We start from the raw sequence: 24,904 nt of genomic DNA on the forward strand, positions 1-24,904 counted from the left end.
TGCCCCCTCCTCCTCCTCTGCCCCCTCCTCTCCTATCCCTCCTTGGGTGGCCTGGGTCTGAGTGGGGAGCAAGCTCTCTAGCTGCCTATTCTCTGAGTCTCCTGAGGCCCTGGGGGCCCCTCACTGGGCCTTCCAGATGTTTCCAGCTGGGCCTCTGAGCAGCCCCTTCCCCAGGCTGGTCCCCTCCTGGGCTGACAGGTGGGCCCCACAGCCTCCCCCCACCAATCCCCCGACAGCCTGGACTGGAGTGTTCGGGTTGCTCTGTTTTATTTCATTTTATCTTGTTTAATTTGAGCTGGCAATTTAAAACTTGGGGCAATTTCACCAGAAATGGTCAGAATTCTCCCCAGCCCTCCCACAACCCCTGGCTGCAGCTGGAACAGCTGGTCTGGAATCCTGTCACCCCCGGCAGGGCTGCGCCTGGCCTCTGGATGAGGTCCTTGTGAGGATCAGGGGCCCAGGAAGGTCTCAGGAGAGGAGCAAGGGAGATTGGCAGGGGCAGGTAAGGTGATCAGTGCTGGTATTGGAACTCAGGGCCTCAAGCTTGGGAAGCAGGTTCTCTACCACCTGCCCCAGTCCTTTCCGCTCTAACTATTTTTCAGATAGGGTCTCGTGCTTTTGTGAGGGCCAGCCTTGGATTGCGATCCTCCTACCTCTGCCTCCCAAGTAGCTGGGATTACAGGCAGGGAGGACCTCGCCCTGCTTCCTGCCAGTCCAGGAGATAGATGCAGCCTTCAGACATAAGGTTCAGTGGTGGAAGGCCAGAGGCTCTTCCTGGAAGACATTTAAGAGCTTATCTTACATCCAGTGTGCTCAGGCCTTAGTGGACTGCAGTCTGTGATAAGGTGATTAAGATCTTGAGATCTTTCCAGATTATTTGAGACCCGGGCAGCAGCTTGCGTGGGTCTTCCTCTGCCCGTGGCAGCGCCTGGCCAGCTCTGAACGCACAGTCATTTCCTGGCTCCTCTATGTCCGTGTAGTATTTTCCCAGCCACCCCTCTGCGCACCCCTCTCTGTACCGCTGCTGGGTCCCCTGAGCCCCGCATTCACTGCCCCCTCACCACGGCACCTTTCCTGCTCTTCTCCCTTGCATTTCCCTTCCTCCTCCTGTGCCACTTCCTCCAGGAAGCCCTCCCTGCCTCCCCCCCCCCCCCAGAGAACTGTATGGCCTGCCAGCAGGGCCACCTGGACCCGCCCTCAGTGCTGGTGACCCAGGGGCTGGGGGGGTCCCTGTGGATGTAGGGTGACCAGAGCCCAGAAACCACAATGACAGTCACAAACAGCATCTTGGGAGATCAGGACTTTGGGGCGACATGGGGCAGACCCCCAAGGTATAGCAGCTGTTCCCATGGCAACAGCCCAAGGGCTACCCTACCCTTACCTGACACCCTGGAGGGCCCCCCAAGCCCCTTCCCCCACTTCTGCAGAAGCAGAGCGAGGCGTGAGTCTGAGTCAGGGTGACACTGCGTGGGAAGTCATCTGACAGGACCAGATGTCCCGGCCACATGGGCCAGCCTTGTGCAAGAGGGACTCTGGGTGTGGGGGGGTGGCTTTGACACCTGTTCCCACGCTCCCAGGGAGGCTGCTCACCCAGCCGGGTGGGACTGCAGAGCCTCTTGGGGAGCCAAGGGGGGCCCAGGGGAGGGGGTGATGGCACCCTTGAACCGGTGGGAGCAGGGAGCCACCGAAAGCCAGGGCGGGTGCGCCGCCCCGAAGTAGCTGCAGGAGCAGCAGCCTGGGGCGGGGTAGCCAGGCGTCAGACAGTGCACGCGGCACAACCTGCCCCACAGCTGGACCTCCCCGCTCGCCCGCGCCTCCCTCCGTGAGGACAGCTGCGCCAGGCTGGCCCACAGCGCGCACAGAGGGGGTTTTGATTCTGCCGGAGGGCAGGATGCTGCAGCCACCGCCTGCTGCCCAGAGAGCCGGGGTGGAGACCTCCCGCCGCTGCTGACCCCCCCCCCCGCAGGCATAATTTTAGAAACTTAATGAGGATCACTCTGCTGGGGGGGGGGCTGGGACACGCGAGTCTCTCAGGCCAGGCCGGGGAGGTCGGGGCTCTGAGGGGCTATTGTGTGCCACTGGCTCCTGCTCCCACACTTGCTTCTTTGTGGGACCTCCTCCCCCCACCCCAACCTCCCCCTTCTTGCTGGCCTTGGACTATTTCTGAGGTCACCTCCTGCTCTCTCCTGAGGCCCCCAGAGCCACCAGGAAAAGTGTGGAAAGAGTAGACAGCCCCAGGATGGTGAGGCCCAAGTCTTCTTTAAAAATAACTGAGGCCCATGTCGGCAGCTCATGCCTGTAGTCCCAGCTACTCAGGAGGCGGAGATCAAAGCTAGCCGGGGCAGACAAATCCAAGAGAGTCTCATCTCCAATTAACCAGAAAAAAGCTGGAAGTAGAGGTGTGGTTCAAGTGATAGAGCACCACCTTGAGCCAAAAAACTAAGCAAGAACATGAGGCCCTGCGTTCAAGCCCCAGTACCAGCACACACATGTGTGCACATGCGGACACACACGCGCGTGCGTGCACACACACACACACACACGCACGCACGCACAAGGTCTAGGAGTAGGGCCCAAGCATGCTTGGTGTCCTGAGTTCAGGCCTTCTTAGCATTGTAAAGCCAAATTCAGAAATCCTTGCCCAAAAGACCACCAGAGACTGTCACCAATGTAAAAGCAACAGAGTCTTCATTGCAAGCTTGAGCTTGGCCCGCCGCGTACATGCAGCAGCCCATGACGCGGCTGCCCAGGGTGACAGCACTTTTTATACACTTTTTTAGGGAAGGCAGGGGCTTTGCATACATTATAACTGCTTGTAACAAATGACTACAAACCTCGGGAAAATGCTAAAACAACTCTATAGTATGACTGGCGCACTACAACGCAGGAAAGGACCAGAAACAAGTTGTTGGTTAGATCAAGGGGGCTGACGTACTTTAAACTGGTTGGCTTGCACCACAGTGGAGTCTCAAGAGGATAGGTGCTAACCTGCAGGGTGTCTGCTTTAGATAATGGTCACCAGACCCTAGAAGGGGCAGTTCTGGAATTTCAGATATCATAATTCCAGGCATTGGGGCTGACGTGGGTCGAGGGTTAAGTTGCAGAACTGAGATGGGGGTCTTAAGTGAAATGGAGCTGCTTAGGTTCCTCAGCATAACAAAAACAACCCAGAAAATCAGCTCTAATGAGTAAAATACTACTGGCAGTGACAATTACTAGTCATCTTTACATTAGCCAATGGGCAGCTGCTGTTTCATGGCAGGGGCGGGACATTGAGCCCACAGCGGCTTCCGCACAGCTCCTGGTCACACAGCTGCTTGGGAGACCCAGCTCTGCTCCAGTCACCCCTCTGAGCTGCCCTTCTGGGGAGCCCTGTTGGCCCCAGCCTTCCTTCCCAGGCCTCCATGAGAGGCTGTCCTTCCCGCTGCCTCCCTTTCTCACCTCTCACCTCTCAGGGGACCCTTCCTCTGGGCCATGGAGACACAAGTTGGGCCCCAAGGCAAAACTGGGGAGCAGCTATGACAGTGGGGGGCTCCTCTAAGGCCTCAGGATAGAGAGGGTCCCCATTCCTCCAGGGACAGGCTTGTGGGGGGGAGGGGGCATCCTGGTTGAGCCACTGAGACCTGAGCCCTGTGTGCTGTCTGGTGACCTGTTCCTGGCAGAGGACAGGAGGGGGCAGCTGGCAGTGCAGCCCGGCCCGGGGGGCTCAGGGCCTGGGGATGTGGGGGCACTTCTCCAAGGGGCCCAGGGGTGTGGAAGAACGGGGGTCCCCAGGCCTATCCTTTCCCCATTGCCAGCGGAGGCCTGGAGGAGGGGCAGGAGGAAGGCTGGGGGGCTGGGGCCTCCTTGGAGGTCCGGCCTGGTGATGGGATGCAAAGCCCTTGCTCCGCTCCAGGCCCAGGTGTTTATTTGTTCTAAAACAGTCTCCTTGCCTGCTGCCTGCTCAAGATCCAACGTGCAGAACTGTGGAGAGCCCAGTCTCTGTCCCCGCTGCCTCCTCTCCTCCAGGAGCTGGTTTTTGTTTTGTTTTGTTTTCAGATCTCAGCCTCCTTAGTAGCTAGGATCATAGGCGTGAGCTACCACACCCACCTTTCTTCTTGTTGTTGTTTTAATATTTCTTTCTGCAGCTACTAGCCCAGGGTAGTGGGGTTTAGGTGGTAACCAGGTCTCATTTCATTTCCTGCATCTGGCTTCCAAGTGCTGGGATTACAGATGAGTGCTACTGCACCTGGCTGTCCTTATCCCTTTTTTTTAATTTGGTGGGAATGTGCATTTGCTTGGCAGACGCTCTACCACTTGAGTAATGCTTCCAGTCCTGTCCACCTCCTTTTCTTTTCTTTTGTCTTTTCTTTTTTGGTGCTGATCCTGGGGCTTGAACTCAGGGCCTGGGCCTTGTCCCTGAGCTTTTTTTGCACTTTACCACTTAAGCCACACCTCTACTTCTGGCTTTTTGATGGTTAATTGGAGAGAAGAGTCTTGTGGACTTACCTATCCAGGTTGGCTTCCAACCATGATCCTCAGATCTCAGCCTCCTGAGTAGCTAGGATGACAGGCCTGAGCTACCAGCACCTGGCTTTATCTCCTTCTCAACAGCCACCTGCGTTGCACCTACTCTGAGGCTGCTGCCTGCAGAGCCGTTCTGTTACATTCTCCACATCTGTGTGCTGAATTCCCAGGTTACACAGCACACACTGGGTAGGGCTTGGTGGTTCACACTTGTAGCCCCAGCACTCAGGAGGCAGAGGCAGGAGGACCTTGAATTCTATACACCCTGAAACCCTGTCTCAAAAGGGCCTTGTCACCAGTGGCACTGGGCCAGGGAGGCTCAAGGGATGGTGCTTCCTGGAACCTGGAGCACATGGGGCTCCAAGAAGGAAGGAGGTTTTTGGTTGCACAACCTGCTTCTGATGGGGGAGAGGGGGAAATGCTAAATAGGTTTAGAAATGAGTCAGGTCCTGACTCACTTCTCCTTTCTTCCCGGCTTTCGTCATTTTAGGAGGAATTGACCTTGTGTGGCAGAGGCTTTCCTGTTGGGGCCTTGGGACATTTGTCAGGAGGATTGCAGTCTGAGGTCAGCCTGAGCAAAGAGTTTGAAAAACCCCATCTCCACTGAGAAAGGCAAGGTGTGGTGGTAAGTGCCTGCTGTCCCAGCTGTGCTGGAAATGTAGATAGGGGGATCTCAGTCCAGCCTAGCCTGGGCATAAATGCCAGATTCCATTTGGAAATGATTAAAACAGAAAAGGAGGGCGGGGGGGGGAGGCCCAAGTGGCAGAGCACCTGCTGCTTTGTGAGAATGGCAGAAAAGCGCGGGGAGGCAGGAGGTGACGGAGGGCAGGCGGGGTGTGTCCGGCTGAAGGAAGCCATGAGCCCCGTGGAGAGACCAGGCATGAAGCACGGCTGGCACAAAGGCCCTGAGGCCAGTCAGAGCAAGAGCAGCAGACATGTTTGTGGCTGGAGTACCGTGAGCCGGGCTGAGGGGCTTTTAGAGCTGAGGGCGGCGGAGAAAACAGCCTGGAGCCTACAGTTCTCGGTGACTCTCTAGACCATGGGGAAACTGAGTCAGGAGCTTAGGCTGGTGGAGAAGAAGTGGCCTTGGTAGGTCTGAAGGGCTAAAACTCGGCCTGTGCCCAGCACTGTGCCACCATGCCCCTGTGACCCCGGGGCCTGGCCGGACGGGCTTTGTGGGGTGAGGCCGGGTGGGCCCCGCGGTTTGAGAGGCGTTGCCACAGGCCACCACCACTTCCAGCCACAGGAGCCGGAGTGGAGCTGGTGGCGAGAGGGAGGCCAGGCCACACTGGGCCATGCCAGGCTCCTCCCGGCCCCGGGAAGGGGTGCTGACCCTAGACTGCCCCGTGCCAGGTGCCAGGGCTGCTGGGCCAACACCCGTGTTCGGCTCAAATTCCAACAGGCGCAGCCAGGTGCACGGCCCCAGCCAGAGCCCCCTCTGGGAGCCCCGGAAGGGACAGTGGGGCTGGGTGGCCGGCCAGGCAAGACGGCAACCTCAGGAATGCCAGGGCTCGCCCCAGCTTGGCCTGAGCTGTGGGATCCCCAGTACCCCAGCCCCAGCCAGGGTCCCGGGGCGCCCTGGGGCAGCAGACGCCCTGTCCATCTAGGCACACAGGCCCAGGCTGTACCACCCCATCAAAGCCTCTGTGTTCACAGAACAACAGCTCTAGGCCATCTAGAAATTTCTGTGAGGTCCAGGCAGGCTAGGTTTGAGCCCTACTGCCTCCTTGTCCTTCTGTGTGAGCTTTGAAAACTTGCTTAACCTCTCTGGGCCGTACCTGTGAAATGGAAACAGTACTTCCCCAGCAGGATTGCTGCCTTAGCAGTGCTAGGCAGATCATGTGACTGTTGGTGAGACCAATATGACTGTGTGGCACTGCCCCCTCCGCAGTGCCCTTGGTCCCTACTCCCAGAAGCCCCTTCGTGGCAGTAAGTCTCAGGTTCCCCACTGTGCCATGAGGTTACAGGGTTCCTGGATGCCCCAGTGTTGGGGAGCAGCCAGCAGGTGGCCCGGCATCACAGGGTGCCTGTGGTTGATCATTTATTTAGGATTCAGTGCTAGGGCCCCTCAAAAGACAAGTATGAGCAGGGCGCTGGTGGCTCACGCCTCTCATCCTAGCTACTCAGGAGGCTGAGATCTGAGGATCATGGTTCAAAGCCAGCCCAGGCAGGAAGGAACAACTAACCAGCACAGAGCTAGAAGTAGAGTTGTAGCTTAAGTGGTAGAATGCTAGTCTTGAGCAAAAAAGCAACGTTTTGCTAAGGGTCCCTGAGTTCAAGCCGCTGGACAGTCACATCAGTCACCCTCCCTCCCTCCCTCCCTCCCTCTCTCCCTCCCTCTCTCTCTCTCTCTCTCTCTCTCACACACACACACACACACAGCAATTCAACCCCAGCAACCAACCCGCTGTGTGATCTGGGCCATGTTACCGAACTTCTCTGGATAGGCAGCTTGTAAGGAGCACCAGATACAGAGTATGAGTGGGATTTTACTTCCCATCCTCCACTTCTGGTTCTGGCCTTCACCAGGCTGTCCCCAGCCTTCTCTACCTAGACTGGATTTCTCTTTCTTTCTTTCTTTCTTTTTTTTTGTTGTTGTTTGTGGAGCTTGAATTCTGGGCCTGAGCGCTGTCCCTCAGCTCTTCAGCTCAAGGCTAGCACTCTAACACTTGAGCTAGAGCACCACTTCTGGTTTTCTGGCGGTTTATTGGAGATAAGAGTTTCATGGACTTTCCTGCCCAGGCTGGCTTTGAACCACGATCCTCAGATCTCAGCCTCCTGAGTAGCTAGAATTACAGGTGTGAGCCACTGGCGCCTGGCTTCTTTTCCTTTTTATTGGTTGTGGGGCTTGAACTCAGAGCTTGGGCGTTGTCCCTGAGTTCTTTTGCTCAAGGCTAGCCCTCTACCATGAGTGCCACAGCTCCACTTCGGGCTGTTTTTGGTAGCTAATTGGAGATAAGAATCTCATGGACTTCCCTGCTTGGGCTGCCTTGAACTGTGATCCTCAAGATCTCAGCCTCCTGAGTAGCTACGATTACCAGCTCCTTGTTGGGTCCACTCTCACCTCTTGAGTTCAGCCAGCTGTGTGGCTGTCACAGGACCTGCATCATCAGGTAGAGGAAGCTCTGCCATTCCTACTTTAGTGAACATTCCGATCACAGAAAGCATGCTAGGTTTTGTCAAATGTCCTTTCTGTGTCTAGCATGATTGTGTGGCCCCTTTAACTTTTATTTCCTGCTGGAAAGCTTTGGGTTGGAAATGTTGATTTTTGTGTTTTTTTTGTTTATGTTTTTTTGTTTTGTTGATCATGGGGCTTGAACTCTGGGCTTCAATGCTGTCTCTGCACTCTTCAGCTCAAGGTGAGTGCTCTACTGCTTGAGCCAAAGTGCAACTTCCCGTTTTCTGGTAGTTTATTGGAGATAAGAGTCTCATGGACTGTCCTGCCCTGGCTGGCTTTGAACTGCGATCCTCAGATCTCAGCCTCCTGAGTAGCTAGGATAGGCGTGAGTCGCCGGCGCCCAGCTGTGGGTTTTTTTCCCAGGGGTGAGGGTGGGGTGCAATTGTACAGCTCCCCTATAAGCCACAGGGTCGGGGCTCACAGGTAAGGGGCTGAGGGCCAGAGAGAACAAAGTAGCTCCCAGGGTGGGGGTTGGTTCAGGAGTTGAGGAGCTGGGGTAGGAGCCAGCACAAGATGGAGAACCCGGGCTTGCTAGTGCTTTTTGCTTAGAAGGGAGGAAGGAAGCAGGGGAGGGAGGGAGGGAAGAAAGGAAGGAAAGGGAAAAAAAGGAAAAGAGAAAAAAAAATCCATCAGTCGTTTCCTTAACCGTCTCCAGAGAGATTTTCTGCGGGTCTCCGGTCTCCCTAGTAATGGCCTGTGGTGTTCTGCCAACTTCCTCGTACCAGAACAAGGGCAGTGGTTGGGCCCAAGCCAATTTCCTCTGTTATTAAAAACAACAACATGTTAGCTTGGGCGCCATGGCTCTCACCTGTCGTCCTGAGAGCTGAGGATCTCGGTTCAAAGCCAGCCTGGGGAAGGTAAGTCTGTGAGACTGTGGTCTCCAGCTAACCACCAGCAAGCAAGAAGTGGCGCTGGGGCTCGAGTCAGAGTGCTAGCCAGGAGAGAAGGAGCCGGAGAAAGAGCCCGGGCCCTGGGTGCAAGCCCCACTACTAGCCTTTAAACAAGGAGAGGGCAAGCAGGAGTTTCAGGGGTTCGCCTGCCCATTCCACAGACAGGGGACGAGTCCGCTGGAGGCGGGGAGGGGCCCGGGCCTGGGTCCGAGCTGCTGGAGCCGGGAGGGTGTCACGGAGCTAGGATCCACTAGGATGGGGCTCTGAGATGTGGATGAAACTGTGGGGGGCGGTTCCAGGCTTGCGAGTGGGGTCTGGGTGTGACCTGGGGTGAACCAGGAGGCGATCAGCGGGTGCAGGGCAGGGCAGGAGGTCTCTGGGGGAGACCTGGGTGCTGGCGAGCCGCGAGGTCCGACCGCACGCGGAGGGGCGAGGAGCGGGAAGTCCAGCAGGGTCTCGCCAGCCGCCCGCCCAGGCCCCGCCCGCCCAGGCCGTGCTCCACCCCCAGGGCCACCAGCGCTCCCGGGCCCCGCCCACAGAGGCGGGCGCCCCGCCCACCCAGGCCCCGCCCACCCGTCCCGCCCGCTCCCTCCCGGCGGCGCGGCCCGCGCAGATCTCCTGGTTGACAGGCGCCGGGGCTGGGTGAGTGCCTCAGGGGTGTCTCCGGGGACGCGGACGGGGTCCCGGGGTGCGGCGCCCTTAGCAGGACTTCCGGATGCCGTGGGACCCCCGACAAGCGGCGGGATCGGGGAGGATGGCGGACGCGGGGGGGCCCGCCGGGAAGGGTCCAGCCTCGGGGCGCTCCCCCCCCACTCCGTGCGGCAGGTTGGGCTCGGTCCCCGCGGTCGGGCCGCGTAGTTGGGGGCCCCTCCCCGGAGAGGACGCCGTCGGGGCGGCGGCGGCTCAGGAAAAGGCGCGATTCGCTCCAGAAGCTTCAAAGCTCAAAGTTTCAGAATCACAGGATTCCGAAACAAAAAGCATCTCGAAGTTTCGGGGTCTCCCCGGGCATCCGCGCGCGCCCGGGTCCGGCCCGGAGGGGTCCGGGACCGCGTGCCCTCGGCGGGGCCCCCGGGCCACAGGGGCTCTGTGTCACCCCTGGCGCCGGGCAGATGCTGGGGGGAAGCCTGGCCGGGGTGGGCGCCGCCCCTCGCGGCCCGGCCCCGCCGCAGCTCTCCTCCCGCCCTCTGGTTGGGACCCCGGATCTGCGGTCCGCGATCTCCCACCTGGGTGGTGCGGTTCCGCCCGCAGCTCCAGTCCCGACGGCGCTGGCGGCGGGGAGGGGAAGGGTGTGGGTGTGTTCTCTGTTTGGGGCCACTTGGTCTTCTCTACTTTTCCTGCCGGTTTCCTCCTTCCCTATTTTGGAGCTGATGTCATTGGCTGTTGAAAATAATTTCAAAAAGCCACTCACCTTCTGAGCCCCCACCCCACCCCATCAGCCTTAACAAAGTGCGGTACCCCCCCTCCCGCCCCCAGCTGCATGGATCCCACTTTGGGGTCATTTTTCAAGGAGGCGAGATTTACATTCATGTTGCCTGACTCTGCGTCCCCTCCCACCCCAGCTTCGCAGACGGGCTCAGTTATAATAGGGCTAATCCAGATGGCTGCAGAGAAAGGCTAAGGTGGTGCCTGGAATTCCTCCAAGGCTTGGTTTTATCAGTTGGATCCGGAGCCAGAGGGTGTGGACTGGCATGGAAGAGCACCCATAGTGCACCTGGCTCTCCTGACCGCCAGCCTGGCACTGCCATCTCAAAGAGCTCCTACTCTGGAATAAACGTCCATTGTAGGCCTACTACAGGAGAGGCCCATCGCCTCCTCTCTACTTCTTATTTTATGGCATTAATAATGCATGCTTTCATTTATGTTTGAAAAAGTATCCTTGCAATGTTTTGGTGAATTGAATCACTCAGTGATGGAGCGGAGACGTAGCATCCATTTCTTAAGATACTGGAATGAAGTAATTCCCTGTCTTTGGCAAATATATTTCCCTTTGTTCTTCCTTCATTTGCTTTTATGGGCTGGCTGTGGAGACTGATAACATTACCCTTGTCCTGTAGACAAACAATACAGAAGAAATGGCTCCTGGCCCTGAGGGGCATATGTGGGACAGGGGGTTGGGGACTACTGGGGATTGGGGTACAGCTCCCTATTGCCCCTGGAATTCTGGAAAGTAAGGGAGAAGTCAGGTTGTGGGTCAGGAAGCATTATGTGGGAAAACCCGAAGTGAGAGTACTTGTGGGTGCACTGTTCGAATAAGCAGAAGATCCTTAGCAAGCCTACAGAAGGGGTACAGGCAAATCCAGGGTGAAGGGTAGCAAAAGGGGAACCCACGGGGCGAAAAGTGCTGGAAGGCCCTTCCAAGCCTAAGCTAATTTTCAAGAAGAGAAACAGAGCCTGCTTTCCTGCTGCTAATCGAATCACAGACCTGCTAATCTGAGGCACAGCCTATTTCCACATTGAGACTCGGCAGAGGGGGGAGAGGGCTTACCTCCAAAGATGCACCTCCCCAAAGCTGTCCAGCGAGCAGGAAGAAGGGAATCCACAGGAGGAAGTCCCAGGCTTGGCACCATGACTTGGTCTATTTGTTTTTGCTTTACTGCCATAAAAATAGCCTAGCAGCCTGGTGCCTATCTCTGTGGGTAAACAGACTTCCTTAACTCCATGTTGCTGTAGCCCACACATGGTTTTGATGTCTGGAGACCATTTGGCCACCCATCTCACACACACACACACACACACACACACACACACAGATCAGTTCTGAACTTGATGTGTGTTTGCTCCATTCAGAGATGCTTTGGAAGCCCAGTGCTGCTCCCTGGGTCTCCGGCCTCTCACCTCATCCTCTCGCATCCTCAGCTGCAGTGACAGTGACAGGCTGGGACCCTTTGGAGCCAGGCAAATTGTCTCCTGGCATTGAGTCTTGAAGAATTTTCTGGGTGTGTTAGCCGGGGAAGTCCCCTTCCCGAGGGCACTGCCAACACTCTCAGTGTCTAAAGATGAGGTTCCTAGAGGAACGAGTAACAGACTTCTTCCGGGAAAGTTTCATGTGACATGGAGCCTTGCAAAGGCCCAGGAAGTGCCATTTTTAGATTAGATTCACTGACACAGGACAGCCTGCTGGACAGGTGCAGACAAGAGGCTGAGGGGACCTGGCCAGCCTCTGCTCAGCTTCTCCCTGGGGGACCTGTCTTCTTTCCTTGTGGGGATGGGGCCCCTGTGAGCAGAGTGATCAGAGTCTTCTGATGGCTCCCAGACAGGGTAGGTGTCTTTCACCGAGGGGCCAGGAAGCTTCTAGAAATAGTCTCAGGCTCCATGATAGGCTTTCCCCAATTTGAGGGGAGAGGAAATTCTGGTACCTCATAACAGGAGGAAGTTGGAGAGAGAAGGTTTTGGATCTGAGGCCCATCCAGCCTCCTTGGGCTCAGAGTTCCAGCCTCCTAAGCACCATAATCTGGGTGATTACTTTGTGTACCCCAGTAATATGTGGACAGAAGAAGGAAATGGTCTAGGTGGTGTTTGGGGGGTGGCATTGCCCTGTACTCCCCTCTCCCTTGAATCACTAGGATGCAAACCCAAAGCTTCTGAGAAAGTGGGGGTGGAGGGCAGGCCTGGGTTGGGGTGGACAGGGCTCGGGGGCCGTCAGTTGCTTCAAGGGCCATGTACTGGTGTTTTCAAACTTTCTGTAAAAAACCAGGTGCTGATGGCTTGCGCCTGTCATCCCAGCTACTCAAGAGGCTGAGATCTGAGGATCCTAGTTCTAAGCCAGCCCAGGCAGGAAAGTCTGTTGAGACCCTTCTCTCCAATTAACCAGCAAAAAGCCAAAAATAGAGTTGTGGTTCAGGTAGTAGAGTGCTAGCCATGAGCTAAGAGACAGCCTCCAGTTCCTGAGTTCAAGCCCCAGTATTGGCACGCGCGCGCGCACACACACGCATACCCATTTATAAAAATATTACTATTTTAGGAAGCGTGGAAGGAGAGGACAGGCATTGTCTTGCTGTGTGCAGTTTTCCTCATGTGTGGTTGTGTGTCTTTTGTCCCTTGTTTCTCTGTGACTGTCACCAGGATGGCGCCGGCTCGGTCATGGGTTCCGAGGTGTTTGCGGAAACCCGTGGCCTCTGTGGGAAGGGAGCGTGGTTTTATGTGCTGGTTTCTGGAGGCGCAGCGCGCTTTCCCATGGGTCTGTTTCCTACCCGCAGATGAGCGTCCACAGATTTATACTCCTGCTATATTTGAACCTGACCTCAAACTTTCGGTCATCTTATCTTTGATTTGTGGGACTTTTGGCCTGAGAGAAACGCCCTGAATTCCAAAGTTGGAAGTTGAAATATTCCTCTGAAGAAAAAATTTTTTTTTGGGGGGGGTCCTCAGGAGCTTCTGGTAACAAGTTGTTTTTCATGTGTGTGTGTGTTTAGTTGTTTTTAAACTGGTATTTGAATTCACTGCGGGGGGGGGGGAGTCAAATTCCTGTTTCTTCTCCTGAAAACCATTTTTGGCCTTCCCTGGCCTTCCAGGCTGGTTTCTTAAATGAGCCCATCATTTGCATGTCATAAATGAGCCTACAATTTGCATGTCAGCCCAGCCACTTCTTTTGGCTTAAGGAATCTCTCCCCCTCCCCTCCTCCTCCCCTTCCCCTCCTCCCGCCTCCCCCTGGGTCATTCCTGTGAGCTACATATTCTTGGAACTCTGCCTACTGGTTCTTTGCTGGGCTCCGGGGTGGGGGAATTGAATACTTCTTCTTTCTTTGAGGAAGAATTGATCTTGGTGTGTGCAGTTGGTGGTGAAGAAGCTGCTGTCTGCCTTTGCCTCCACTCGCCCGCCTGGAATGCCAGGCTGTAGAAAGCAGCTCTCTGCAGCCCTGTGCTTTGAGCCATGGTTCCCTCCCACATGTTGCTGAAACTTAACTTGTGGGAAGTTTTGAAATGGACATCTGTTGAAGAGGAGAGGAAGGTTTATAGACGGACATAAATGTGCATTCAGCTGCGGGGAGGGTCCTCAAAGCCTAGCCTTTTGCTGATAGTTTGAGGCCTGCCTGTCTGCCCTCCCTCCCTTCCTCCCTCCCTCCCTCCCTCCCTCCTTTCCTTCCTCCCTTCCTTCCTCCTTTCCTTTCTCTCTCCCTCCCTCCCTCCCTCTCTTCCTTCCTTCCTTCCTTCCTTCCCTCCCTCCTTTCCTTTCTTCCTTCCTTCCTTCCCTCCCTCTTTACCTCCTTCCTTCTTTCCTTCCCGCCTTCCTTCTGCTTTGAGATAAGGCCTAGTTAGTGCAGTTTAACCTAGTTCCTTACACCTGTTTCTGAGTGAGATCCCTAGAGTTAGACATTGTTGTGTGTTGAGGGTGGAGGTTGTCAGTATTGGGGCTTGAGCTCAGGGCCTTGCACTCTTGCTTGGCTTTTTTTATTTTTATCAAGGCTGGTGCTCTACCACTTGAACCATGCCTTCACTCCCAGCTTTTTTGCTGGAAAATTGGAAATAGGAAGTTTTAAGGACTTTCCCACCCTGGCTAGCTTTGAACCACGGTTCTCAAATCTTAGCCTTCGGAGTAGCTAGGATTATAAGCGTGAGCCACTGGCACCCAGCTACATCATTTTAATATTGGTGTGAGTATTGATTTGCAAGAAGGATGTCAAACTAGTACCAAGAGATCCCCTTACGCAGGTCCCCATTTTACCATCCCAAGTTACCCCAGCACATGCTGGCACCTGCAAACTCTGTGCTGGGTTTGGGGCCGGCCAGCATCATAACCACCGTCTGAGTCTGAGCCAGGTTCCTGCCGAGGGAATCATGGTGCAGCCTCCCGTCCGCCCAGCCTCTAGTAGCTTTGGGTAGTGTCCTGTTTCCCATGGTCTTGACCATCCATACCGCGAAGAGATGGCGCAGAAAGCCCCTCGAGTTGGGTCCGTCTGCTGGTTGGTTCTCTTGATTGCTATGGGGCTCTGGGTTCTGGGGGAAGACCTGTGTGCAACGAGCCTTTCTGGTCCCACTGGGGATAGTGCTGCCTGCATGAATGACTTTTCTGGGGTCGGGAGCAAGGTGGCAATGGTTACTTTTCCTCTATGTGATTCCCCTGACCTGGATTTTCAAAGAGCCCCCTAAGCCTAGCGGTCAGGAGACGATGAGGCTCCTGGGCTGGACTGGCTGCCAAGATTATTTGGAATCCATATGTGGGAAAGATGTGGCTTTTCTTCCTCATTAAAAAAAATATATATAGACACATTCAGAGCCAGGTATGTGTGTGGTGGTTCGGGTGTGGGAGTGCATGTCTGTAATCCTGGCTACCGGAGAGGCTGACATGGGAAGATCTGTGTTCAAGACTCTGAAAACTGAAGCAAAAAGGCCTGGCCCAGGCTCAAGCGGTGACTGCTCCTAAGTAGCACAGTATGAGGCATTGAGTTCAAATCCTAGTATTGTGAAATCAACAACAACAACAACAATAAAACCAGATTGGTTTTCTTTCTCTTTTTTCAGTGCTGAGGATGGAACCCTGGTACTCTCAGCCTTGAGGCCCGGGGCAAGCAAACAGCCTGTCTGTGCTGTGTGCACTGAGGGTTTAAGAAAAAGATGCTTGTGAGTCCCGAGTGTGTGGCTGACACCTGTAATCCTCACTTCTCAGGAGGCTGAGACCTGAGGATCATGGTTTGAAGCCAGCCCAGGCCAAAAAAAAAAAAAAAATCCAAGACTCTTATCTCCAGCTAACTAGCAAAAAGCTATGGCTTTTGTTTAACTAACAACCCAAAAAACCCATGGCTGTTGCTTACGTGGTAGAGCATCAGTCTTGAGCTCAGGGATAGTACCGGGCCCTGGGTTCAAGCCTCAGTGTCGGCACACAACTTGTAAAGAGCTTCCATCAGTGGTACTGCGTTCCAGCAGCCCTGACAGCTAGGCCCCAGAGCCCAGGAGCTGACAGGGCCCCCGGGCCCAGGAAGTAGGCAGGGCTCCAGGGCCCCACAGATGGCCGCTAGCTTGCTCACTCCAGGATGTACCCAGCAAGGGCTGCGTGTTGGGGGGCAGCTTCCTGACCTTGACTTTCCAGAATCCACCAGACACAGGCCTGGGCATTCTATACAAGAAAAGGGAGGTCTCCTCTGCCCCACACCCTGACATCAGAAACTCACTCTGTATGAGTGGGGGCCCCTGCTAGCTGACGGAGAACTGGGGACAGCTGGCCCTATACAAAGTCTGTGCCATGCCTGTCAACCTTTGCTCTTTGCTGTCCTGAATCCCTCCCTCCCTCCCTTCTTCCTTTTTTCCCTCCCTCCCTCCCTCCCTCTGATTCCTGGAAGGGAGCAGGAAAATTGAGCAGGGTTCTACCTAGAATCTTCTATCTCAAGGTGGAGGAAGGATGTGGGCTGTGGGGGGGGGAAGCCTTCCCACTCTAGGGGGAGAGGGGAGGTGAGTGAGAAAGGAAGTAGAGATCTGGGGGCTCCCTTAGACCAAGCACTCAGGAGACCTAGGCGCATAGCACACCTTAGGGTGTCATTCCTGAGCCCCAACACTATTAACTCTTCCCCGCATGGGGCTGCCACATCCTCACTTTGCTGGGGTGTAAGTCCTAGGAAGGCTTGTAGCCGCAAATTGGGGGCCCGTGGTGGGGGAGTGGCATGGGGCAGCCATTGGCCCCAGGCTGGAGTTTCAGCAGCGTCTGGGGTAGTGCAGAACCCCAAATGCACACCGGAGCTTACCCTCCCTCTTCTCTTGCCTTTCTCTCCTTCTCTCCTCCCCCCCATCTCTTCCTCCCTTTTCCATTTTTCTCCTAAACCTTAAGAAGGCAGAGAGAGAGAGAGACAGACAGACAGGACAGACAGACAGACAGACAGACAGACAGGCGGACAGGTTGATTAGGAAAAGGCTAAGATGCTGTTTGGGGGTGGATTAGAGGCTGTGAGTCTGAAAGGTCCCCCTCCCCCCAGTTCTGGAGCTCAGGACTGGGTGGTGTTGGGGTGAGCCCTGCCCCCCATGCAGGCCCCCCCTCCCCAGCTTTGATGTGTGTCTCCCTGTGGTGAGTGACCCCGCCTTGCTGGGTTTGGAGACTTATTTTTAGGACCTAACTCTCAGTTTTTGGCAAGAGTCATACTTGTTTTGGGAGGGGATGTTCTAGCTGCGCTCCAGCCCTTCATTATGGAACCAGAACCCACTGTGAGGTTCCCCCAAAGACCCAGCCTGGCACCGTGAGGACCACCGAGTCTCAGCCCCACCTCTGACGGCCAGACTCAGTTTCCTTTTGTATCTACACCTACCTGTTGGCTAGCTGCGTCGGTAAGGCTAGTGGGTAGGGGCACAGGGCTTGGAGAAGGGGTTCCCTCAGTAGTCCTGGGGGTAGGTCCCAAGCTCCCCCCCCCACCCTGCCATCTTCCAGACTACAGGTGCCATGTTCCTTAGATGCAGGAGCACCCTGCCACCCTAGGTGCTGGCTAGTGAGCTGGAAGAGCCGCGCGCTGTGCATGCTGGGTAGATGGTTGCTCCCGAGGAAAGACCACTTCTTTCCTGTTCTGTGGCTGCTCCTCGCCCCCCCCCACCCCAATATCTTCAATCACTCGTGGCTGTACACCAACGGGAAGCAGCTGCTGGAATCAGAAGCCTGAATCATCTGCAAACAAGGAGGGAGGGAGGCAGTTCAGGGGACAAAAGGCCAGAGATGACATCACTCCTGCCTGGGCCTGGGGGGGGACAGGAAGTGCGGGGACAGATGTGGGGATGGGGGCACATTTAATGAATGATTTTGCTCAGCAGGGAAGAAGTGTTCCCTCCGTCCCCAGTTCTCCCCCCAGCACCACCATGCTCTGTGTGTGTGTGTGCGTGTGTGTGTGTGTGTGCGTGCATGCACGCACGCGCGCATGCGCATGCATGTGTGCCAGTACAGGACTTGAACTCTGGGCCTTGGCACTATCTCTTTGCTTTCTCATTCAAGGCTTGCACTCTACCCCTTGAGTCACGGCTCCGCCTCTGGCTTTTTTGGTGGTTCATTGGAGATGAGAGTCTCACTGACTCTCCCGCCAGGCTGGCTTTGACTCCTCAGATTCAGCCTCCTGAGTGGCTAGGATGACAGGCGTGAGTCGGGGGTGGGGGTGCGTGTGTGGAGAGGGGCCCTCTTCTGTGTGTCTACGCGGCCAGGCATGGCCCAGCACCGCTCTGGCTTTGTTCACGCGACTCCATGTCGCATGCCTGGGAGAAGCTTGTGTTCCTACACACAAGGCCACTTCTGTCCGGCCTCACGCATGTTACGTTTGTGTGTGCGCTGTCCTAGCCGGAGCCTCAGTTTCCCCCGTGGGTGCTCCGTGAGAGGCCTGGGTGTCTGTCATCTTGCTTTTCCCTGTAGGTCTTTTTTTTTAAATTTTTTCCTCTGCCATATAAACTTTTATTTGAGCATGCGTTTAGATTTGCAGGGAAGTCGTGAAATGCACACGGAAAGTTTCTGTGTGCACTGCGCTCTGTTGCTAGAACACAATGACCTCTTGCGTCATGCCTCCAAGTCCTTTTTTGCTTTATTACTTTTTCCATAGGTTCTTCCTAACTTTTTACCTGGGCCAGCCTGGATTGCGATCCTCTTCACCTATACCTGCATAGGTAGGATAACAAGTGAGCTGCCATGCCCGGCTTGTTGGTTGAGATGGGGTCTCTCTAACTTTTTGGGGTGGGCTGGTCTCAAACTCTGATCCTCCCCCTATCTATCTCTTGAGTAACTAACTGGGATTACAGGTGTGAGCCACCACACCCTGCCACATAGACTGGGTAATTTATAATGAAATATCTCAGCTCAAAGTTCACTGAGTGGCCAGGAGGTGGGAAGGGGGGTCACGGAACCTCCTGTTCTCCCAGGGTTCCTGTCCACCTTTGTGCTGTGTGCTCTCCTGTCCTCTGGCTCCTCTTGGTGTCTTGGGTCCCCACAGTTTAGCAGAGTGCTGGTGCCAGGAGGTGCCAGGAGTGAAGGGTGCGGGGGGCAGGGCTACGCCGCACAGCCGCGCCTGTGTGCGGTCTCACTGTACTCCACCCGCTTCTCCTGCGTGGGAAGGCCCAAGCGTGGGTCAGCGTGGTGATCCCAGCCCCAGGCTCCACCGTGGGAGGAGATGGGGGCTGGAGACAGGAATGATCTGGGGGCGCTGGTGGGGGTCAGTCTTTCTACACTCCAGTGCCCAAGCCTCGAGGACACCTGGGAAGAAGAGCCAGGGTGGGGGGCACGGGGTGGGGGAGGGAGCAGAGGTGCCTGGGGGGCGGCTCAAGGGCCTGGGGCTGGGGGTGGAGAGGGGTCAGGGCCCCCCAGGCACACCTGCAGGGTGTGCAGGTGGCTTAAGGAATACAGAGTAAAGCCAGGCTCAGGCCTGTCGTCCTAGCTGCTCAGGAGGCTGAGATCTGAGGATCCCCGTTCAAAGCCAGCCCATGCAGGAAAGTCCCTGAGACTCTGATTTCCAATGAACCACCAAAAGAAGCCAGAAGTAGTGCTGTGGCTCAAGTGGTAGAGCGCTAGGCTTGAATGAAAAAGCTCAGGGACATTGCTCAGGATCTGAGCTCCAAGTCTCAGTACCAGCATACACACACACACACACACACACACACAATCCAGTTTCGGGGGTAGGCTTGGTTGTGCATGCCTGCAGTCCCTTCCTTGGGAGGTGGAGGCAGACGGTCACAAGTCCAAGGCCAGGCTGGGAGCCCAGATGGAGCCCACAGCTGTGAAGGGGCGTCTACTCCAGTCTCCCTGGAATTCAGTCAGGCATTCCCGGGCTCGGCTCCAGGAGGCTCCAGGAAATTGGGTCTCCTGGCCTTTCCCCATTTCTGGGGCCCACCTGCATTCCTTGGCTGGCTCTCCATCCCCTGAGGCCTTGGTCCCATGGGGTAATCCAGGTCATCTAAGACCCTTCCACACAGGTGGACAGTCCCTGTGCCATTTAAAGGGACAGTCACGTGGTCAGAGGTCTGAGGACATTCTTCTGTCTGCAACACTGGGGTAGGGATTTAGACTAACCTGTGAATGTCTGCCGTGAAGCCCCTTCCTTTCAGCCCGCAGTCTCTATCCAATGACCCAGATAGGCCGTTCCCATGGTGTATGGTGTCCTGGGAGAGGTGCGAGGGGGGTCATTGGCCCATTTTCCAGATGAGGAAACCGAGGACCAGAGAGAAACTGGAAGTTCACCTCAGTGCCCATCGATGGGAAATGGTAGAGCTGGAATCTGTGAGCCAACGAGGCCTGGGCCAAGCTGTAGACCTGATGTAAGATTCCACTCTGTTGGTGCTGCCTGTAATCCCCGCTACTCAGGAGATGGGGGTCGGAGAAGGCAGGTGGGGCTTAAGTCGTAGAGTGCTTGCTTGGTGAGCATGGGGCCCTGAGTTCAAATCCCGTGCGGGCCTTCCAGTCCACCTCTCAGCTTCCTGTGAGTCCTCTCGTTTCCCTCCATTTTGTCCATTCATCTTCAACATCTCCCCCACCCCTTTCCCCCATGTTCTGACTGTTCCAGAATCCTTGGCACCTGCAGACTGGGTTGCCTGAGTCCTTTGGAGGTCGCCAGCCTCAGTTTCCCCACAGGCTGGCTCCTGATGGGCTTCCGCCTCACCTCTGAAGCAGCTGTCCACCTTGGGCCCTGTCCTGTCCTCCTCCTCCTCCTCCTCCTCCTCCTCGCTTCTCCTTAGTGCTCTGCCGGCAACAAGCAGGTCAGCACCTCAGGGTGCGCTTCGCCGGGAGCCTAGGTCGCCGTGGTTTCCGTGGGGTGGCAAGAAGTTCATGATGACGGATGTGCACGCGTGGCGTGGGGTCAGCCCTCACCACGTCCTACTTTAGACCTTGAGCCACAGGATCTTGGGAGGGGCTCCAGAGCCCCCCTCTGCTCTTCCAGGGGTTTAGGGGGAAAATGCCTTTTTCTTGGTCAAGGTAAGAGGATTCTAGAAGCTTCCCTGCCTTTGTGGAGGTCATTGTGAGAGCAGGGGTCCCCATACCCGGGCTAAAAAAAGGGGGGTCCCCCAGAGAGGCCAAGAAGCTGACCAGAGGCTGGTGGGGTCCAGTCACCTCTCCCCAGACTGTCCTGGGCCATAGCATTTCCTGGGTCTTGGGTCATCATCTGGAACACTCCTGGTCATGGAAAACCTTGGTCTCTAGAGCAACAGGTACTCACTGTCCTTGAACTCTGATCTTCCTGCCAATGCTGAGATTCCAGGCGTGCACTACCACCCCTGGCTCCTGTAAAACTTTGATCCTGTCAATCTGTTAGACTCTGCTCCTCTTATCCTGTCTCTGTCACCTGTGGCCCCGGGGACACTTTGCTGCCCTGTGCCGGCTCACACTGGTTCCAGAGCCGGGGATGGGCATTGGCAGAACCAGAGGTGCCTTTGCCAGCCCAGGACGCCCACAGCGCTCCAGAAATGAACCCCACTTTGAGGTTGGGGAAGGTGGCATTTCCTTCCTGTCTGATTCCACCTTGTTCCCACAACCCCAAGCTCCCTGCTGCACAACTCTGCCCCCGCCCCGCCCTCCCACCCTCCCCCCTCCAGCTTGCCAGGAAGGACAGGAAGGATTCCAGAGGAGCCTCGCCACTCCCTCCTCAGCCAGGCAGTGAGCTTTGCGGCTCACACGGTGCCCACGAGGCGCTCTTCCACCTGAGCCAGGCCCCCGGCCCTTTTGGCTTCTGATTTCCCCTTAGGACTCACCTCAGCCCACTCCCCCCACACCTACCCCTCCCATACAGCTGGGATTACAGGTGTGTACCACCGCACCCGGTTTAGACTGGCCAGGCATCTCCTCCATCCCAGCAAACCAGGACCTTGGTCCCCAGTTCACAATACCCAGTAGCAGGCAGCCCAGAGCTGCCGGCCACCATTCTCCCTGCTCGTTGGACCCCAAACCCCGGCTAGATGAACCTTGAAAGTATCTCACTGGCTGGACACAGCAGTTCACACCTGTAATCCTAGCTACTCAGGGCTGAGATCTGAGGCTCATGGTTCAAAGCCAGCCTAAGCAGAAAAGTCCCTGGAACATTTATCTCCAATTAACCAGCAAAAAGCCAGAAGTGGAGCTGTACAGAGCTCAAGTGGTAGAGTTCCAGCTTTGAGGGAAAAAGTTCAGGGGCAGCATGCAGGTCCTGAGTTCAAGCCCCAGAACCAGCACACGCACGGTTTTCTCCTTGCGGTGGCTGTAATGCAAACCAGATTGGGAGGTGCTGCTGTGTAGCAGGGGTTGGGGTGCAGTGAAGGGTCACATGGCATTTGTCATCTGGGCTGTGCCCAGCGGGTCACCAGGGCTCAGAATGGACAAAATGCCGGGTTTTCCTTGTCCCTGGCCAGGGTGACACTGGCTGTGTCACTTTGGGGCTTGGGTGCAGCATGGAAATGAGAGACCTTGGTTCACAAGGCGTGGGGAATTTGGGGGCACGGTGGGGCTGATGGCTACTTGGGGTACACACTGAAACCAGCCCACACCCTGTCCTGCAGGGTGGGAAGGCCTCACCCTACAAGTCTGTGCAGTGATAGGTAAAAAGACCTGCAGCCGGGCATGTCTGTGGAGGGGTTGGGCCGGGCTGCAGGCGGGTACACGGGCTTCGACTCGGTCTTTGAGGTGGACAATCAAGGGCCACTCCAAGGTCACAGGGACAAAGTCAAACAACTGGCGAAGGGGGAAGGAGACCCCTCTGTGTCTTTTCGTTTCCCCACAGCGCTCCCCGTTACTTTGGCAACCCAGACCCCACGAGGGCCACCGGTCTTGAGCGGTCTGCTGACTGCGCGACCGTGCAGGCCCAGCTGGGTTTTTCCATGACAGAAATGTGGCCTTGCTGTTTGGTTGCATTTGGAAATGGGGGTTTCCTCTGGTTTCTCCTTTTATTGCAGAAAAGGGGGGCAAATGGAGGCAGGACCTCCACCGTTGGGCGGTCCTGAACACACCTTCTGGGGTGACATGGGGGTACGGTTAGACACAAAAGCCAAGGAAGTATGTCTTTCATTGTAATGCGTTTAAGCGAAGCGCAGTGACGCCCGCCGCTCCCGGCTCTGTCCGAACTGACCAGCCAGCCACCTGGTCTCCATGCCCCCTGCCATCGGGCTGTCCCCCGAAGCCTCACACTTCCTGGAGCTTTTAGAAGCTTCTAGAATCCTCCTCCCACCTATCTTGCTGCATTTCGTGACTGTTTTAACCTGTGTCCTGGGTCCCGCTGGGAGTGTTTTTCCTCAGTTCCTCCAGTGGGGTCCCAGAGGCTCCCTTAGCAGCCCTGCCTCTGAAACAGCTGATCATGGTGGGGAGGGGCACCGTCCAGGCCCCGCAGTGAGGCCGGCTGGACAAACAGACTCACAAAGCCACCACTGTCCCCGCCGCTGCCCCGGGCCGCGGCCAGCGCCCAGCGTAACCCGAGCCGCCCTGGCCAGCCCTGCCTGCCCCTCCCCAGCCATGGCGCCTGGCAGGCTTTGTGCCAACGGGACACAACTCAGAGGCCCCTTCTAGACTTTTCTTCCACTTGCAGGAGTCACCGGCCTCCTAACCCCCCCTCAGCTCGCCCACTCCCATGTCCCTCCCCGCCATGCTGTCATCCAGATTGGGGCTGTGTGTGCATCTTGGCGTTGCCCTGACCTTGGTGATCATTTGTGGGTGTCTGCGCGTTCCCGAGGCAGAACATGGCGGCTTTGGGCCGATGCCCGAGTGGGGGAGGCCGAGGCCCCAGGGGGTGTCTGTGGGATTCCTGGGCACGAGATTTCGTGGGGACGCCGGTGATGGCCGGGCTTAGTCACCTTCTCCCATCTCGTTCGTCAGGTAGAAAAGACTGGAGACACGGCTTTCTTACCCAGCTCCTTGTGTTTCTGCTTTAGGTAAAATGTCGGTTCCTGGACCTTACCAGGCGGCGGCGGCAGCAGCGCCATCCATGCCCACCGCACCCTCGTCCTATGAAAAGATGGCCCCAGCACCCATGCCGGGGCCTGCCACGGGGCTGATGGCAGGCCCAGACGGGAAAGGTGTGACCCCACCTTCATATTACACCCAGCCGGGGCCTGCGCCCAACCCCAACGCAAGTATGTGGGACCCTGCCCCCTTAGCCCTTAGCTCCTTTGCCCTCTGCCCCTGGCTTGTGGACTCTGGCAGTCAAGTGACTTGCTTAGGCAAGACTGGCATGGTAGCACACACCTGTAATCCCAGGCCTGATCAGACTAAAGTGTGATAATCTGGCTGAAAAGTAACTAAAGCACCAAGTCGGAGGGGGTGGTTCAGGTGGTAGAGTGCCTGCCTGGCAGGCAGGAGCCCCTGGGGGAGTGGAATTGCTTCAGGCCTGCGTGGGGCAGGCCGCCCTCTTGTTCTGGCAGCTGCTTCTTGGTCCTTGCTCGCTGGTCCTTCCTGACACCCAGGTGTGCCCAGGTGTGCACTGACTCAGTGTCACAAGCACTTAGAAGGAGCTCTCCAGTGGTGGGAGATGCTAATCAGAGCATGTGGGCCTACTTGTCTGACTTGTACCTCAGTTTCCTCACCTGTAAATAGGACTCAGTGTTCAATGTGGTGATACATACCTGTAGTTCCAGCGACTTGAAAGCTAGAAGCAGGAAGATCATGGTTTAAGGCTGGCTGGGCCAAAAGTGTGAGACCTTATCTGAAAAACAAGTTTAAGCGAAAAGGACTGGAGGTGTGGCTCAATGGGTAGAGCACCTACCTAGCAGGCATGGGACTCTTGAATTCACTTCTCCAGTGTCAGGGGAAAAGAAATCAACAGCCAATGGCTGGCCACCAGTGGCTCACGCCTGTCATCCTAGCTACTCGGGAGGCTGAGATCTGAGGATGGCAGTTCAAAGCCAACCAGAGCAGAAAAGTCCCTGTGAGACCCTTATCTCCAATTAACCATCAAAAAGCCAGAAGTGAATCTGTGACAGAGGGCTAGCCTTGAGTTAAAAAGCTCAGAGACAGCGCTAAGGCCCTGAGTTCAAGTCCAGACTGCACAGGAAATAGGATCAGTGCAGTAGTGAGCTGCGTCATTTCCGGGGAGCGGCTTGGGCTCTGGGCCGCAAACCCAATGACACGGGGACAGGGTCCCTGCATGTGGCAGCTGCCCTCCCCCTGGGCTTCCCAGTGTCTTACCTGCCTCCACCAGCCCTCCCCCTCATCTTGGGGTGCTGGGCCCCCCTAAGGCTGTGTGAAGAGCGCTGTGGGCAGATCCAGTCCCCATTTCTAGCCCGAGCCAAACCTGCCTCCTGCCCTGCCCGCCCTTCCCACCCTGGCTTTCTAGTTCACTCCTCTGAAACCTCCAGTTCAGGGCTTGCAGCATCCGCTCGGAGTTGGGCGGCAATCTGTGGTAATTCTAGAATATTCCCACCGGCCCCCAGAGAAGCCCCCTCAACCCTCCAAGTCCTGCCCCGCCCACCAGCCACTCACCTCTGCCTTCAGCACAGC

At 56.3% G+C, this 24,904-nt stretch overlaps 1 protein-coding gene across 5 annotated transcripts in view; it reads left to right on the forward strand.

Annotated features, from left to right (window-relative positions):
• Positions 1-24,904, forward strand: part of Litaf (lipopolysaccharide-induced TNF factor) — a 42,481-nt gene that overhangs the window by 1,031 nt on the left and 16,546 nt on the right. For 2 of the 5 annotated variants that reach the window (XM_013011735.1, XM_013011731.1), the window contains exons 1-2: positions 9,149-9,216; positions 23,341-23,541. In XM_013011735.1, the coding sequence (XP_012867189.1) occupies positions 23,346-23,541 (196 nt within the window). In that variant the 5' untranslated portion in view covers positions 9,149-9,216; positions 23,341-23,345. Of the gene's footprint in view, positions 1-4,996; positions 5,132-9,148; positions 9,217-12,784; positions 12,971-18,093; positions 18,130-23,340; positions 23,542-24,904 lie in introns of those variants that run through there. The other 3 variants (XM_013011733.1, XM_013011732.1, XM_013011734.1) reach the window with 3 other exon arrangements.

Source organism: Dipodomys ordii, unplaced genomic scaffold (genome assembly GCF_000151885.1).
Source record: "Dipodomys ordii isolate 6190 unplaced genomic scaffold, Dord_2.0 Scaffold14, whole genome shotgun sequence".
Lineage (NCBI taxonomy): Eukaryota > Metazoa > Chordata > Mammalia > Rodentia > Heteromyidae > Dipodomys > Dipodomys ordii.